General features: G+C 39.8%; 1 protein-coding gene across 4 annotated transcripts in view; it reads right to left on the reverse strand.

Annotated features, from left to right (window-relative positions):
• Window positions 1–8,549: 8,549 nt before the first annotated feature.
• Window positions 8,550–17,118, reverse strand: part of opa1 (OPA1 mitochondrial dynamin like GTPase) — a 51,016-nt gene continuing 42,447 nt past the window's right edge. For all 4 annotated transcript variants that reach the window (XM_042516039.2, XM_042516025.2, XM_042516031.2 and 1 more), the window contains 2 exons: window positions 12,007–12,080; window positions 8,550–10,750 (listed from right to left, as the gene is read on the reverse strand). In XM_042516039.2, coding sequence (XP_042371973.1) covers window positions 12,016–12,080 — 65 coding nt within the window. In that variant the 3' untranslated portion in view covers window positions 8,550–10,750; window positions 12,007–12,015. The remainder of the gene's footprint in view (window positions 10,751–12,006; window positions 12,081–17,118) is intronic.

A 17,118-nucleotide genomic window follows, 5' to 3' on the forward strand; every position in this document is an offset into this window, starting at 1 on the left:
CACACACACACACACACACACACACACACACACACACACACACACACACACACACACACACACACACACACACACACACAATGCAGAGCAAGGACACACACATACAGCCAGGCAATAGCTCTGAGGAACAATCAAAAGGAAACAATCTAATTAACACTCAAGCACAAAAGCACTCAAACAAACAATGATGCACATGATGGTGATTTAGGATATTAATTCCAAATCCATACTGCATAATAATAATTGTGCTATATACTAACTGTGAAATCCGGCATTTTTTTTCCTGTGACAAACATAAAATCAATTGTTTGGCACTGACAGGAAATGATTTGATGCATTCTCTGATAGATGCCAGTCGGACTGAAATTTTAAAATGCCAAGTGACAAATTAAACAAGAAATCAAACTAAAACAAAGCCATTTTTCTAACTATGTAATTTTGTTGTTGTTGTTTCCAGCAGTCTTTCTGGAGTTGTCCAACATCATTCACAATTTTAAGTTTTTGCACCTTTGAATAGCTCCTTCTTTTCTCTCTGTGCATCGCATTGTGAGACAATTAACAGCACAAATCAACAGCTCAATGATGAATTAGTATGGATGCTGCCCCTTTAAACAGTATTTCATCAACACCTGAAACATACTGAAAACTTGCTGACATTAATATATAGATTTGGGACGCAGCTAATCATTTATTGTTCACTGTATGTACACTGTCATCAAACTTAGTATAGATTCTACTAAAAGTGATTCATAGTTTTCTTAAACTGGTCCCAAATTTATAAAATCTGGATTTGAATTTAAATTCTATTTAAAAATTTCAAACTGATTTGAGTTGTTTTAAATTATCTTAAATTAGTAACTTTAAATAAAAGTGTCAAGTAATTGGATAAACCAAAGGTTACTGTTTAGATTAGAATATAAACGTGGAGCAACAGGGTGGATGTTAATCTTTAGGGCTAAACTGAGATTTACAGAAAAGTTTAAAAGGGTCCTTTGCCAAATTTCAACCAGTATATCATAACAGTGTGGGTGGTTTGTGTAGGTGAACTATGGTAAACTTCCCTCCATCTTGCCAGCACACAGATCTCCTTGCTAGATAAGCTTCAGGGCTGTCCACATTTTTGTAAACCCGACACTACACACTCAGACTCAGACCAAACTCAAATCAAACAGTAAAACTAGGCAGTTAAGCTGCATTTCAAGAGTTTGTGAACAGAAAGCAGACATCATACTGTTTCAATCAGAAAATGTAGAATCACCAGAATCTAGAGACTGAAAAAAATAATAGACTTAAACAGCAAAACTAGACAGTGCTAATCAAATGCAAGCCATGATTCTGTTCCTGTGTTGCTTATTCTGTCCTAAAATGCCTCCAAAAACATATTTTAGATTACCGTTTAACTGTAGACATGATTGTTTGTTACCAGTTGGATGCCAAATTGGAAACTTACATTACATCACTCAACAGTGGGAGTGCTTGTTGGTCCATTTTGGTGCCATGCATTCTGGTAGTTGTAAGGTTTTTTACCTCCTGAGCAAAAGCAGTGCCACAGCTCTTTTTCTCAGTTTTCTGGTCATGCAGTACCAATTTCAAAAGTATCTGTGTCTTTCTACTGCACAGACAGCCAGATGTTGTTAAAATACTATATTTTCCAGCAATGAAATACTTATTTAAGACGAGCCTAGTTTAATTAAATAGTACATTTTAAGTTTTGATGTAACAGAACAATAAGATCAACCACAATTTAATCCAGGTTTATGGTTCATTCTAGTTGGTACAGCTTATGTTTAAACTCCTGCACGCACACACACACACACACACACACACACACACACACACACACACACACACACACACACACACACACACACACACACACACATACAGGGGCATGCCCCAGCCTGCTGTTGCTGTTGTCCAGTGATAGTAAAGCTGTTCTCCGGCAACAGTCAAACACTCAGTGGGCAGTAGAGAAACCCTAACTGACTGCTTCAATATTTGCTGGTCCAGAGAGGAGGCGTGTGGAGGCTGCAGGGGGTCAAGAGGTCAGCGGGGCGAAGCGGTGGGATTTCAGGCCCAGCACAACTGACCGGCAGGTGAACAAACAGAGAGGCTGCAGTGGAGGAGGAGCACAACGATGATATGATGGGATGCCACATAGATGGATTTCACTTTAAAAGTTTGGTTTGACAATATGTACAAATGGACAAAACCAAAAAGCTTTCAGCTGACACAAATGGGTGACCAGTGTCAGTAGAATTGTGCACAGGATTTAAAAAAAAAAAACAAACACCAACATTTAAGTTTCACTCTATGTTTGGCAGATATCTACATCACTAAGTCAGAGAAGATGTTCTCTGGACGAAATGCACTGGGTTAATTTTTCCAAACTGCTCAAAGGTCATGTGAAAGGAAACAGTTTTTGTGTGTGAAGCAAATATGCAAGAATTCCTGACAGCACTGAATATGTATCGCGGCAATTCCCTTGTCTTAATCTGATGTGGTGTCAGGCAGGTTAAAATTGAAGTATTCTGGGAAAACACAGAACTATTCATTTCGATAAGCCTGTTTTACTGTTTATCTCCGAAAACACATGTAAAACGGGCGTGTTAGAAAATGCAAATCTAATTAAAAGTATAGGCTCAGTGAAAATGAGATCAGGATTTCCTGAAAAGAGACAAAAGCTCACAACTTGATCACTTTACCAAGCCTGTTTCTGCTCTGCGTTAACACACGACGCTGCTAACGCGACGGAGCCTCGCCTCAAACATCCACACTCAGTCTGTTTGCTTTTGGTTTTAGTGCCTGCTAAGATACTATTGATAGCCAGTCAAGTAATGTCACCAGACCGTTTTTGGTCCTGCCTCACTGTGGCACTTAGACGATGAAAGCCGGTCCTCAGTGACCCCCGTCCTGCAACAAGTGCAGCCCCCTGTCAGCGCCACGCAGGCGGAGGCAGATCAGCCTGACTGACGTAAGTAGTGTGGACAGATACGATTTCAGCCTGGCAACGCAGCCAGGATCTGGCAACCCTTCTCTGTGTTTACCTAAAGGCTAAGGCAGCTGAGCCCAGACCTCACCTGCTGGCCTCACTGGTTGCCATGAATGCTCACATAATCCCACTAAGTCCATGCAAACCCAGAGCTGCTTCTTGTGCTGAAAACTCCAGAGTCCCTCCCACTCACTAAGACCTCCACTCGATTAAGAAACAGTTTGTGCGACGATCAGTTTTTCCATGGCAACTTTGCATAACTCCATTCTGCAGAGGAAATTTCCCACCCCTCTGCTGTTACACACACACACACACACACACAGAGTTTCACACTTCACATCTTAGAAGGCAAGTATAAAACTGAAATGTGGTTTTATGACAGCGTTCACACTGCAAGTTTAATTCTTATTGATATCTGATGTTTGTGAGATGAGATTTTACCAATAATCTGATTATCAGTTGCTGATGTTTTGCTTCAAAAACATCTATTTGACTTTATTTTCATTTGTGCTTAGTTCTGTATGCTAACACAGTCAAAGTACTTGTCCTTAACTCGACTCTGTTATTTTCATGCCACTTTATACTTTTACTCCATTACATTTAAGAGAGAAATATTGTACTTTTTACTTTACTGCATTTATCCAAAAGTTTTAGCCAGTAGTTTCTTTACAAATGACGATTTGCTTGAAAACATAAGAAGAGTTTGTAAAATATGGTTTGTTACAAATTAAACCCAACAGTTTATACAAGTACAGCTGCAGCGATTAGTTGATTAATCACTTAACCGACTGACAGAAAATTTATTGGCAACTATTTTTGACAGACATTAGGTACTTTTTCAATTTATTTTGATTAATTTCGAGGTTTTTGAAGTGTTTTTATTTATTTTTAGATTTTTATATGTTGGGTAATTATATTTAGGCCTAGTTACTTTTACTTAAGTAACATTTTCTTGTAACAGTGTTTTCACAGCGTGGCATTAGTACTTTTACTTAAAGTAAAGGATATTAATTCCTCCACCAACACTGGGATTTTGTCACTTTTAGTCTTTGGTTGTGGCACATCACTGTTAAATTCTGATTTAAAATAAAGATTTCCATCTCTTTGGTAAGAAAGTCATGAGAGGTTTGTAAGGCAAACCGCCTGATGTGATAAACAGTACAGAAAGTATCCTGCATTCTGTCGGTGTCTGAAGCTTAGAACGACTCAAACGTTTTACTGACAAGAAGACAATATTTCAACTTATCTGTTTTGTCATTATAATGCATTAGCTGTAACCTGCAGACAGTGGGATCCTTTCGTTATTTTAAACAATATAAGTAATGTTTTTAAGACACATATTGTGTATTGTGATCCAGTTTAATAGTCTAGATAAAAATCTGGGAAGAGAAATAGCCCCCTCATGCAGCTTTTGGCTGTTTACATCAATAAGCAAACGATCACTCAGATATGAGAGCAAATCAGTCAGATAACAGTTCAGCTCCTCTGTTTGTTTTCTGTTGTGTGGCGGGCGACCCGTGTGAGTGGACACCCTGCATATTGTAGGATTACTGGGAAAAAATACATCCACCATTGGGGATTTATTAATGGAGGCCTCTTCTTCCTCCCACAATGGACCGATTCATTTATGACGTGAGACGATGAGGTCATTTTATGAATTCTTTCAGGGTGAACGTCAGACTTGAATTGTGAGAACTTGCAGCAGTCCTCTGCCCGGCCACCCCTGTGGACACACACACGGATACAGGACCACCACAGGATTCACACGGTCGAACCTCCTACCATTCCCAACACTGAAGCACTGCCATAATTTATAGCTCACACAGAGCAAGAACAGGGCTCTCTGTATGTGTGTGTGTGTTTGGGGTGTGACAAGAAGGGTCACTGACCTCCGTGACTTGGCTAAAATCCCCATGGGCCTAATTCAGCATTGGAATGGACCCCACAGTGCAATGGGAAGATGCCTCTAACATAATGAACACAAAGGCCAATTGTGACGCTATTCTCTGCAGGGCAGAAAGCAGCGGGCCCCGGGGACAGTACAAGGTTTTGTTGGCTGAAACGGAGAAGGAAGCCTGTTGCTCCAACAAGCTTCAGATAAGATTCATCAGTGATGACTCAACAGCGGCCGTTTGTCTCCCCGGGCACAAAGTGTTAGATTTACATCCACTGTATTTATCTGCACTTGTTGACTGAAGTGCTGATAAGTGACTCTCATAGGCTGAATTAGTGTCTTTTATGTGTCTTAGTGTCTCCTCAAATATCGTATAGTGTCAGACAAACTCTGTCCACATTTGTTGTGGACAGTGGACCAAACTGGGACCAAAAGAGTACACTCTGGGATCAAGTGCTCTTTCTTTTACTGTCAAAAGTAAAAACAAACAGGTGCATCGTGGCACTTCAGTGGTCTTTACACACTAAGAATAAAGAACAACAGATAAAACGTTTCTTGTGCATGCATGCAAAATAGTAATATTTCTGCACTATGTTTGTATTGTGTGGCAGCCTTTAAATCCAAGAAAAATTTCCCATGGGACAAATAAAGTAATCTTGAATCATAATCAGAGAGGAACACAGGGAAAAGCTCCCAAAACATGGATAATGGAAGTGTATGTTTAAAGTATTTCTCTATTATATTACATATACTAATAATAAAACAATAACAGGGGTAAAAAAAAAACAAAACATTATTAGCATTTATGAGAACATTCAAGAAGGTAGCTATACTGCTGGTGAATGATAGCAGCACAGAAATGCGTGACATCACCTTGATCCACCTGAGTCCCACTTTGAATCAGTGAGAGGGACTCAGACAAAACAAAACAAATATCTTTCCAAAACCAGGGGTGTAGGTTTTGTTCCAACATTTTTGCCAGTACACATAATAATCTTAAGGGTCTTAAGGTTCTCTAAAAGAAAACATCAAAAGCATTATTTCTTGCGTTCTGGTGATTTTTTAGGCATCAATTTGTGACTTTTCTGCATTCATTTATTAAACAATATTTTAAGTAGACTTCCGAAACCACTGTCCTCTTGGGTAATATCCACCTGAGGATTCTGTAAAGGAGCTGTACAATCCTAACCAGTCAATTTGTCGTTGTCAGTTGACAGCCACTCACATTAATCTGGTCGCCAGAATCTCTGCCTCTCCCACAACCCTAACAAACAGCTTGATAACAGCGGGGACAGAAAGACGAGAACAAAGCCAGTGTTGCCAACAAGAAGGCAAACAAATGCTAACACTGCCGCCACTGCCAAAAAACGCCCATCCCCACAATTTATTGCCCTTTTCTAAGACTTATTCAACGTTTTCATCATATACCGACCCGCCACACCCCCTGCCAAAAGACCCAGAATGTGTCTGTGTGATGAGGTGGGGGATTAAAAAAAAACGAAGCAACAAGATCGGCTCTTTCTTTTCCTATGAAAGACTAGAAATGAAGCTTTGTGCACGTCCGCTGCTGTGGCACATTTGAAAAGTCTGGCTCGGCTGCTTTTGTGTCACTGACATAATGGGGATTGAGGGAAAACACAAACTGAGCCACTGTGCCGTTGTGGCACTGGCTATTAGTCAACGTGACGGCCTTTGCAGATGCTAATGGTGTATAGTGTGTCCCGGCCGGCCTCCCTCCTCCCAGAACGTGGCTATCTGATAGCACAAAGGCCTTCTGCTGGAGGTTGACTTTTCCCCCTTTCTTTTCATGGCTGCTACAAAGTCATTAGGCTTTTTTCACTCCTTTTCCACTCCTTTTCCCTTGTTTTTGAGAAAACAGGGGAATATAATAGCCACAGAGAAAATAGAAAGTTGACGTGAGGCAGTTATCTCCATGTGTAAAGCCTCAGGTGATGGTAGTGAGGATGAGGCCGGCCCCCTCTACATCCACCCCTCCCCGCTGCGCTTCCCTTTGAGCGATGTGGAGATGAAGTAACAACCAGGCTCTTGTGAAAGAAGAGAGGATGCCCAGGAGTGGAGAACCTCTGGACTCTGACTTATTAATCAGTCAGGCCCTCAGCTGCCTGCCTGCCTCTCCCTAGCTGCTGCCTCAGGCGGCAACGTGTCTTCAGTCTACTCCGGGTTGAGATAACAGCCTGCAGAGTAAAATACTCAGAGGGTTTGCCCAAACCTGGAGCAGAGGCCTCATCACATGAGCATACAGATCACTGCATCCAGATGCAACCAGCTGCAGGACAACAGCACACTATGGAATGGAAACACGTACACGTACACATACACAACTCTTCAAGAATGAGAAAACCATGCATCCGAGGTGATGGCCTTCAACAGGACAGCTTTTTCATTGAGCTAAACATCTAGTGGATGAACTGCCATTAAATTTTATGTATCATCCCCAAAGGCTGATTAGTGCAAGATTTGGTGATAACCACTCCTCGAGCAGCATCATGAGGTCCAACGTTTAATCATTTTTATTTTTTTTTTTGCAGTACTTTGGTTTATGACCAAATAGCTGCAAAATCATTAGCAGATGATAGCATGCTAACACAAGATGATAAACATGACAAGTATATTAGTATGCTGACATGAGCGTTTAGCTCCAGGCACTTTTAAAGGGTGCCGTGCCATTGTTCCAACAGCCCATAATTCTGAAACCCCAATAGTCAGAAAATTGTGCCATTGGACTTTAAGATCGTGTTTGACAGCCTATTATCCTCGAAACAAACATGCGTTGCTCAGAAAACAGGCTACACACTGTCCAAGACAGAGGCACATTATTAATTAGTCATCTGAACTTCAAACTATGGCAAAGGCATGGACTGTCCCAGTTTGCCTCGACTGGCTTCACTGATGTTCTTCACAAAACCAAAACCAATCCCACTCCTCCCCCCTAAACCTACCCAGCCCACCCAACACAGAGGATACGTTATAAATGTGCGTAATAATTAGCTATATTCTTCTATTTGGGAGAGTATGCTACCTTTTTTTCAGAGAAATTACCCTTCAGAGCAATGCGCATTGGGCCTTTGGAGATATGAGCCGTTGGAACAAAGGGCAGTCCAAGCATGGCTGTAGACTCTTGGTTTGTTTTATTTTGAATTTCATCTTAATCTAAACAATCTTACCACAAAATGTATTTTGTTTGCCACATTATCTTCATTAGTCGATGGAGTTTTTTCAGTTGTCATGGAAAATTTCCACTTCATGTCTGTGTTGGCTTTAAAAGTTGAAAACAAAGATTGTTATGTCAACTCGTGATAACTGTTTTAAGGTCCAGAATGATGTGTTAACTCTTCACTTTTGGGCTGATATAGACAAGAAGTCCTGAACATGCTCAGAAATAAATGATAAATTAAAAACTGGGCAAACTCCCTTTGTTAATGAAGATAAAATACAGTTGGAAGCTACGTACGAGCTACTAAATGGACTTTAAGATGATATTGTTTTGTCATCCTCATCCATTTGATTTGAGTTTCTCACTGGTTAAAGGTTCAGGTGAGCCGACAATGCTCAAGACAACTGCTAACACTGAGCTGGATGATAACTGCCCTGAGCAGCAGGCGACTTGATGTCGTTAAAAGAGTCGACACTGACCGGACAAGCTGACACTTCATGAAAAAGGTCGTTTTTATTAATGTGAATTTTATTTTCACTTTTTTTCTTTTAAACACAAATTTAATAAATAAAGCACATCTGATGGGTACACCATGCAAACATTACTTTCTACAACATAAAACATGTTTTTTGAACCAACTCACCGATTTTCTGTTACACAAGTTGCTCACTCCGCATACACGTGCTGCACATGATAGTAGCGTGGCTTCCCATTAACTTAACCTGTACAGAATGCATGGCCTATTTAATATATATACTGTACCAATATACACATAAATGAATGGACAGGGTTAAGACAGCCTCTCACCCTGATTTCGGTCAAACATCAGACAGTTTTTCAAGCCAGGAAGAGTTTGTGGACGTCTACGTGGGTGATGGGAAGAGTCAGAATAGATGTTGGATAAGAGGTTCAAGATGAGACTAAGGAAAATGCACAAGATTGGGAGCAAAGTGGAGACATCTGACCTTGGACAGCAACTTTTAGAGGAATCAGTGAGTTGATAAAAGGGTAAGCTTTCAGTTACCCACCAGCATGTTAAATATTTTCCTTTTTTCCTTAACTTTAAGGATAATTCCTGTTTATTACCATGAGAAATAACTGTTTTCCCCACTTTTTTCTGGAGTTTGATCTCATCCTTAAAGCAGCAATAGGCAAAAGATCTAAATGACCATTCAATGATCGACAGGAGAGGAAAAGAACCTGTGCTGTGCACATGTACACAGGCACAAGTGTGCTGCAAAATACACATCAAACCTGGTGCAGATGAGAAACACGCTGAGACAACCCACCTTCCCCTGTGTATCTGTACCAAGTGATCAAGATGGACTGGACAGCAAAAAAGACGCAAGCCCAGGTCCAAAGTGGAGATGTGGTGTTTAACAACTGACAGATAGCTTTTCAAAATCAATTGAAATGCACTAAGCTGGTCGATTATGTATTTTAAAACAGTTATTATGACATCTTTCACTGATTATGCATTATGGCCATTGAGTAGTGATGTCTGCCTGTAGGTTAAAAAGACATTATCATATAATCAGTTAAAAAACTGAAGCATTTAGTTTAATAATGTGTCTGAAGAATCTTTAGAGGGTGTCCTATCAGTTTCTTTTGGAAGTTGTTGAATTATCCGTCAGTTGCAACATAGGATGAGTGTAGATGAAGCGTCAATGAACAATAGTGGAAGTGCAAAAATAGACAGACAGAGAGACAGACAGACAGACAGACAGACAGACAGACAGACAGACAGAGAGACAGACAGAGAGACAGACACACACAGAAGCAAAAAAGGTGCATGACCCAGACATTATGAGCATTTGACAGACATAAAAACAAAGTAATGTCAAATAAAGCCCATTAGATCAAAATCATAACAAAAAAAAATCTATACATGATATTGTTTCCAATGTCAAACATCAGAGCTGAGCTGGTTGTATCCTGTTAGAGGCTGTTGATGGGAGAGAAACTGGACCCAGGTAGCTACTTTTTATTCTTTATAGATTTAAGATAAAAACATCTGCTAGGGCTAAATGCTGTCTTATTTAAGGGTTCACATAGCCTACATGAAGAACATAGCTGGATGGACAACTTAAGTGCTTTTGGACCTTAACTGCAACTAAAAAGAGCTGGTAAATGTGAAATAGAGGCTAACTGTCATATCTCAGGAAGGGACCATGGCAAATTTTAGGAGCACCAGGCGAGATAAAGGTATGATATTCAAGGTTGTTTCACCCATCAGGAACAGAGCCAACAGTGTTTCTTTGTACACAGATCAGTGAAGACACACACCCCTCTAATCACATGTACACAGCTGAAAAAAAGAAAAACTGGGGAGATAAACATGAACACAAACCTCATTTATTGAAAATGAGAGTTCAGATGTCTAACAACACTGTGCAAGCTTCTCAGTTTCCTCCTGATGTGATGCTGTTTGGGCTCCTGTGCACAAGTTCCCCTGCTGACCCCGGGCCGTTTGAAAGAGAAAACAAAGCGAAAGCTTGAGAACTGTTTCCTTCAGTTCAGGTCCGTCTTTCCATCAGCGTCAGAGGGGGACAGGAAGCCGAGCCGAGGCTATTAAAATCAAGGGAGTGGTGTTGGAGGGGTCAGGGTGTGATGGCGGTCATTTACAGGTTTAGTTGTCTTTGTTCAGTGCATTTCTCTGGTGTGATCCATTCATTTGCTTTCAGTATTTCTGTAAAGACAAGAAAAGACCATATTACAAACAGTACAATGTTGGGGCTGCACAATTATGGCCAAAATGATCATCAGGATTCTTATGATCAAAATTGAAATCACAACTATTTGTAACAATTATTCAATTCTTTAGGGACAAAATATTTCTTTGCACTTTCACATAAATAAACAGCACTGCTCTTACTTTCATAGTTTGCTTCATTCCTGCTAATGTACAAATATTTGCATTCAAATGATACTTTATTTACCTTTATATACATTATTTACACTGCATCTTCTAGAAGCAAAATATAGATAGAATCTCACCAAAACCTTTTGCCCAAAAATAAATCAACAGAACACTCCTGTTACTCTTGACTTTTGACTTGACTTTTAAATTCCTGATAATAAACAAAGATTTGCATCACAACAACACTTAAAGTAAGATTCCTGTTCAATTGAATTCAGTGCATCTCCACCCAAAATATAAAACTAAAATAAACGTAACTATCTCAAAATAAATATGCCATTACAGAAGCAACCAAATGAAAAGAGCGATTATTGTCCACATACCTTTGGCCAAATGGACTGCGACTGCATTTCTAATGTCAGCTGGTCTTTGAGAGTTGGATGGAAACATATCCACCACTGTATTCATTTTTATTTTTAACAGCAGTGAGAGTAACGTGATGCGCTGTGGCCTGGATGTCTGAGTTGACGCTGGACATGGAGGTGATGTTCGCGATGCTTTTCTTCTTGGCCTTCATGCATTCATCGTACTGCAGATTGTGGTGATTTTTCAGGTGGTTTTACAAGTTAGTTGTGTTGCTTTGCTGCACAAAAAAGTCTCATGCGCTCTTCATATGATTTGTTCTCTCTTAAATCTGAAATGCGTCAAACAATGAGTAATGGTGGTTGATGACCGGATGATTTTTGTCTCGCCTGTGTGCAGTCGCAGCACTCAGGAGCTCATGTGCAGCAGCATTAAAGCTTGTCAAAAGTGGAGGCTGCTGTTAGTTTGATTTGATGTCCAGCAGAGTTTTCGGTGAGCCGTGCACGCATTTTAAATGTCAAAACTGCAGTCGATCATTTTCATTTTATTGTGGGAAGCCAAAGTTGTGATTTCGACTGATATCTAAAAGATAAATTACTAGTACTGTTACTTAACAGTTGTCTTATTCATAGTCTAAACGTTAGACAACTTTGATTTTTCTGCCTTACTGATGATTGTTTCGATGCAGGTAAAAGCTAAGTTTTACTCTGCAGCACAGATACCTGGTTCTCCTACTTTTCCTTGTGTAGAGCTTCTATGAAGGCTTCAAGTTTCTCCTGGATCTCACGAACTTTCTCTGCAGAAAAGCACAATATAAGTAGGTTGGTTAGTCAAACCCTGAAAAAAAAAACCAAAACACACAAAACGTTGACAGAAATCAAATACAAAAATACTTACTGAATGGAAACAATTTCAATTAATGTTATAATTAGTAAGAAGAATTCACTGTCTCAGCTTTATAAATATCAGCTTGGTAGGGTTGTCCCAACATTGGAATCTCTCACTTTGATCCATACCTTGAAAAATATCAATATTCAATACCATTTTCAATACCACAGGGAAAAATTAAATAAATTGATATTGATGGCATAATTAAAAAAAAAAATAGGATAAATAAAACAAGGCTATAATATAACAACATTTATTTTCTTGGTTAGTAGCAGAAAACAGCAGAATGTCTGTAGCAAACAGACATTCTGCTTTCTTACGTTACTGCTTTCTTTCTTTCTTCCTTTCTTTCTTTTTACTATTTTCTGATGTTTCAAAGACTTAACTACTACTTAATTGAAAAAATATTAGTAAGGTAAATCAACAATGAACAGAATCTCTAGCTGCTAATATACTTAAATTGTTGGGGTTTTGGACTGACACATTGGTGTCATGGACACATTAATGAACTTTTAAAAATTTTTTAACTATTTTCATAGGGCTGTCTATGTTAACGCATTAATCACAATGCGTTTAAGGTCCGTGATTAATGGGTTAATTTTTTTTTTATAACGTTAAATGCCAACGGACAAAAAACATACAAACAAAAACATACTGTTAAAAAAAATGACATTAATTGCTATTATCCATTAAAATTCTGCGATTTAACACTGCTAAAACATGTAATCGTTTGACATCCCTATTTTTAAAATCATATAGATCAAATGATCGTCAGGAATATAATTCACTGATAACAGACATAATTAATAGTTGCAGCCTTATACACTTCTTTGCTTTGAGCATCCAGTTTATTTTCAGACCGTGTGAATCTGAAGTCCTCGCTGTTGCTTCCAGTCACTAAAACATAAAAAGCGCTAAATTAAGCTACATCAGGATGAGTAGCAAGTTTTAAATCTGCTCTTTAAAACAGAAAATATCTAACACTATTTCCATCTCTTCTGTACACTTCTGCAGGTATAAATTTCCTCACATTTTCACCAAAACACCAGATGGTCCCCTCTGATAGTGACAGCCAAACCTCAAGGCAGACCTCCTTTACACATGTGATGATGAAGGCTTGTGTACCCTTTCCCAGTTAGCACAGACCACATCAAAGCTCTCGCCCTCCCCTCCTTGTGGTATGTACCTCACGGGCACATTGCTAACGGACACAAGGAGATACCATAACAACAACATCTCACATGAAAAAGGGGAATCCACTGGAAAAACAATCAGTCACTTCTTTTCATGATAAAACTCCTATTGTCCGAGGACTGCATAAGATGCACAATCCTTCCTCCCAACATGTACTGTCACACGAGACGAGCTAGCCATCTAAAGCAGTCTTAATCACTGATTAAACAGTGGCTGAAGGAAGTCTGCGGGCCAACACGGGGAAAAAGGAAGCCGTGGCTCGCAATGCCAGCTGCACCTCCAGCCCTGGCTGGCTCTCCAGCTTCCCTGTCACCCTCGCTAATCTGTCTGGATCTCCCCCAAGCACAAACTCAAACAGCAGCTCTGAAGAACAAACCAGCACCGCTCTATCTTGATCAATCAGCCACACGAGATCTATATGCAACCTATTGTTGATTATTTTCCAACGAAGAGGCCCAATCAAAACACAGCTTTAAAAAGACTTTTTCCAGGGAGATAAATCATTGTGGTTTGCACCTCAGAGCAACAGGGTCCTAAGTGTCCATTTCAGGTCGGCACAAAGGTGATAACTGTGTGCGTGCTTTGGAGTGAAACCAAATATCGTACTCAGGGGCTTGTGTGCAGCCCCCTTTTGATGGGAGCACGGTTGCCGAGGTATCCTTTTCCTGACGGATGAAAAGCAAATGGTTTTTTGGGGAGATGCAGGCACACCCCCACACACGTCCTGAAATACTAGTGGAGCTGAGGAGTGCTGGAGAACACACACACACACACACACACACACACACACACACACACACACACACACACACACACACACACACACACACACAGGTAGGCAGAACTGAGGAAATTAACTGACAACCCTGAAAGACACACAGACAAAACCACCCTAATGTCCTGAAAGCCAGCTAGAGCTGTACAGTCATGCCACCTCCACCTCTTTTCACCTTCCTACACACTCACCGCTGGCAGGTGGCGGGAAAAAAAAAAAAAATCCCCGGCCTTTGATACTCTGTTAACACACTCAGGCAAAATGGCAGGGCGTTAGGTGGAGATTACAACACCTAATGGAGGCATTAAGGGGGCCTGTCGAGGGGCACGCTGACAAGTCGCTGCAGCAGGTGTGGGGTTGAATGAAACATAACCCTGCGGTACGCCATTCCAACATGCAGCCCACCGCAGGGCACGGCTCAAAGGCAACTGACAGAGTTCAGCCGTGTGGGCTGCGTGCCCTGACCACAGAACAACACGACTCGATTCCAAGCCAATCAGAGCAGGATTACCAACATCTGTCTGACCTGAAGAAAAGGAGATGTGAGGTAAGGGGGGGTTTGGTTGGTGTGGGGACAGGAGGGTACGGACTGTCAGATCATCAAAACATGGGAAATCCCCTGGCTCGAGCTTCAAAGCCTCTAAGTGGGTTCAGATGTGGCTGATGATAACGTGCTCTACGGAGCCTCAATGTTTCACATGCAGAACGCTTAACGCGGGTCAAACATTAAGGATCCTGCCAACTGTCGGGCAGAGACACCAAGCTCCACTAAATCACTGGGGGAAGATTAGAGGGCTGTGATAACAAAAGACACAGGTTGGATTCCCCAGATCGTCTGGGAAAGTTTACCCTGGAAGACCGAAAATCATGCATCTTAATAAACACCTGCTGCTGACTTTACTGAAACCAATCCTCTGATTGTGATGCATGAACTTGTGCATCGGTGTATAGTGAATAACAATCAGATACCACTGTGTTTCAAAGTTTTTTTGGGTTTTTTTCTTCTATATTCTACTAGCTATGGCTGGCAGTAAAATGATAATAATTATCTCAATATTATTTTCCAAGAGATATAAAAAAAAGTTTGATAAATCATGTAGAAGGGACTGTAATGCACCCTACGGCCAGTTTCCACCTGCTTTTTACCAAAATAAGAAGAGAGAGAGGCAGCAGCAGAAGTAGTAACAGAAGAAGACGAGACTGACCACTTATGTCCATCATAAAGTTATAATGGCACAAGATTCTACACGCTAGTTTTTTTTAAGATTTTTTAATATGATTTTTTGGATCATGGATAACAGCGCTCGACTACCCAACTACTGAATTTGGCACACAACGTTAACCTATAAAGCGCTATAGTTGACTTATCTAATGCTAATGGTAAGTTAGCAAGTTAATGTGACTGATGAAGCAGCTATTTCTTTGGCGTGATTTGACATTATGTAATAACAGGTAATGTGAATAAAACTTTCTTATATTTCCTCATGCATAAACATGATTTCTGCCTCAGTCACATCAAATTTTCATCAATAAATGACCCACGTTACTGGACAATGTCTTAAAAGTCCAACTTTTGTTAGTGTTTGATTAAGAAACAACAGAAAGTAAATGTCTATTGCGAGTAGAAATATAAATGTTAAACGGTGTTTTAAATGCTCTTGACCAGAGTTAAGATTTTTATGTTTATTGTTTTATTTATTGACATTATTAATATGGGAACTGTTCTGAATCTACCCCGAATGTGTTAAATGTTCCCGTTTGGCAAATGTTCATCATGTTCTGACAATAAATAATAGTTTAATTCACAATAAACTAGCTGATTTCTTAAATTATCACAAAACTCAGCCTTAAAACTTGAAAGAAATAATGATTTGACTTTTTAGTGCCATAATTGTTGATATAGACCAATATGCCCTACTGCTAAAGCTGTATGGATGTAATATAATTACTAGTGTTGTATGGCATGGCTCTGGTTAACCATTTGTAAAATATGACCAAATACATGCAGAGATTGAATTAGACAGAACTTTCTTTATCCTACTTGACTGTTAGTTATAAAAAATAAATTAATACCGAAAAATAACAATTCTTAAAAGTAACTAAAGAGTAGAACAGTAAATGGCACAGTACGGAAACATTAAAAAGTAGATATATGTTAGAATGAATAACAATATATTAGAGTAAACACTAGTGCCACCCCATAAAACTAAAGCCTTGCTTACGCTGCCTTACTACTTGTGTAACTTTTTCAAATTGCAGACATCTTGCTCATGGCTAATGTTACACTATTTACCGGAAATCAATTCTTCTTGGTTGCTCTAAAAGAGTAGTTGCCACTGGCTGCACAGCGCAACTTTCTGTGTAGGCTACTGTTTTAGAGCACCAGAGGAACTGATTTCCACAAAAACTGCCATTTTCCGAGGGTGTGAAACTACGTAGAAGGTCATTTATTAATTATGTGGCAACTGTATGGTGCATTAACTCGCAGACTCACCAATAAAGAACCAAGCCCTTTGGGCAGTATTTGAGGCATTTTCAACACTGGTATTGGTATCAAAACAACTCTTCTTCAGTGGACCGCAGAAGTGCTATTGTACCGAGCCGCTCTTGTGACATTGGTGATTCACCTCAAAATCACAAGTCACTCATTTGCCTCTGGAGGCTGAACACTCTGAACAACATGACAGTCTTTATTCTCGGGCAGCATTCAGACTAACTACTGCACGAAAACATCTACTTCCTTCAGTCATTCGAATGCATTCTTTAGGCTTTTAAGTCTCAGCAACCACATCACCTCAAATCAAATAATAAATAATAATAATAATAATAATAATATATAAATAACATGGTGATATTTTTAGGCTTTATCGCAATACCCGATATGTATCTGGATATTTTGATATCTCGTCTTTTACTGATGTACGTAGACTACTAAAATACTTAATAAACTACTGGTACGATAAAGTTAAAAAAGTAC

The sequence above is a fragment of the Plectropomus leopardus genome, chromosome 5, assembly GCF_026936395.1.
Source record: "Plectropomus leopardus strain MGB_pleo_1.0 chromosome 5, ASM2693639v1, whole genome shotgun sequence".
Taxonomy (NCBI): Eukaryota; Metazoa; Chordata; class Actinopteri; order Perciformes; family Serranidae; genus Plectropomus; species Plectropomus leopardus.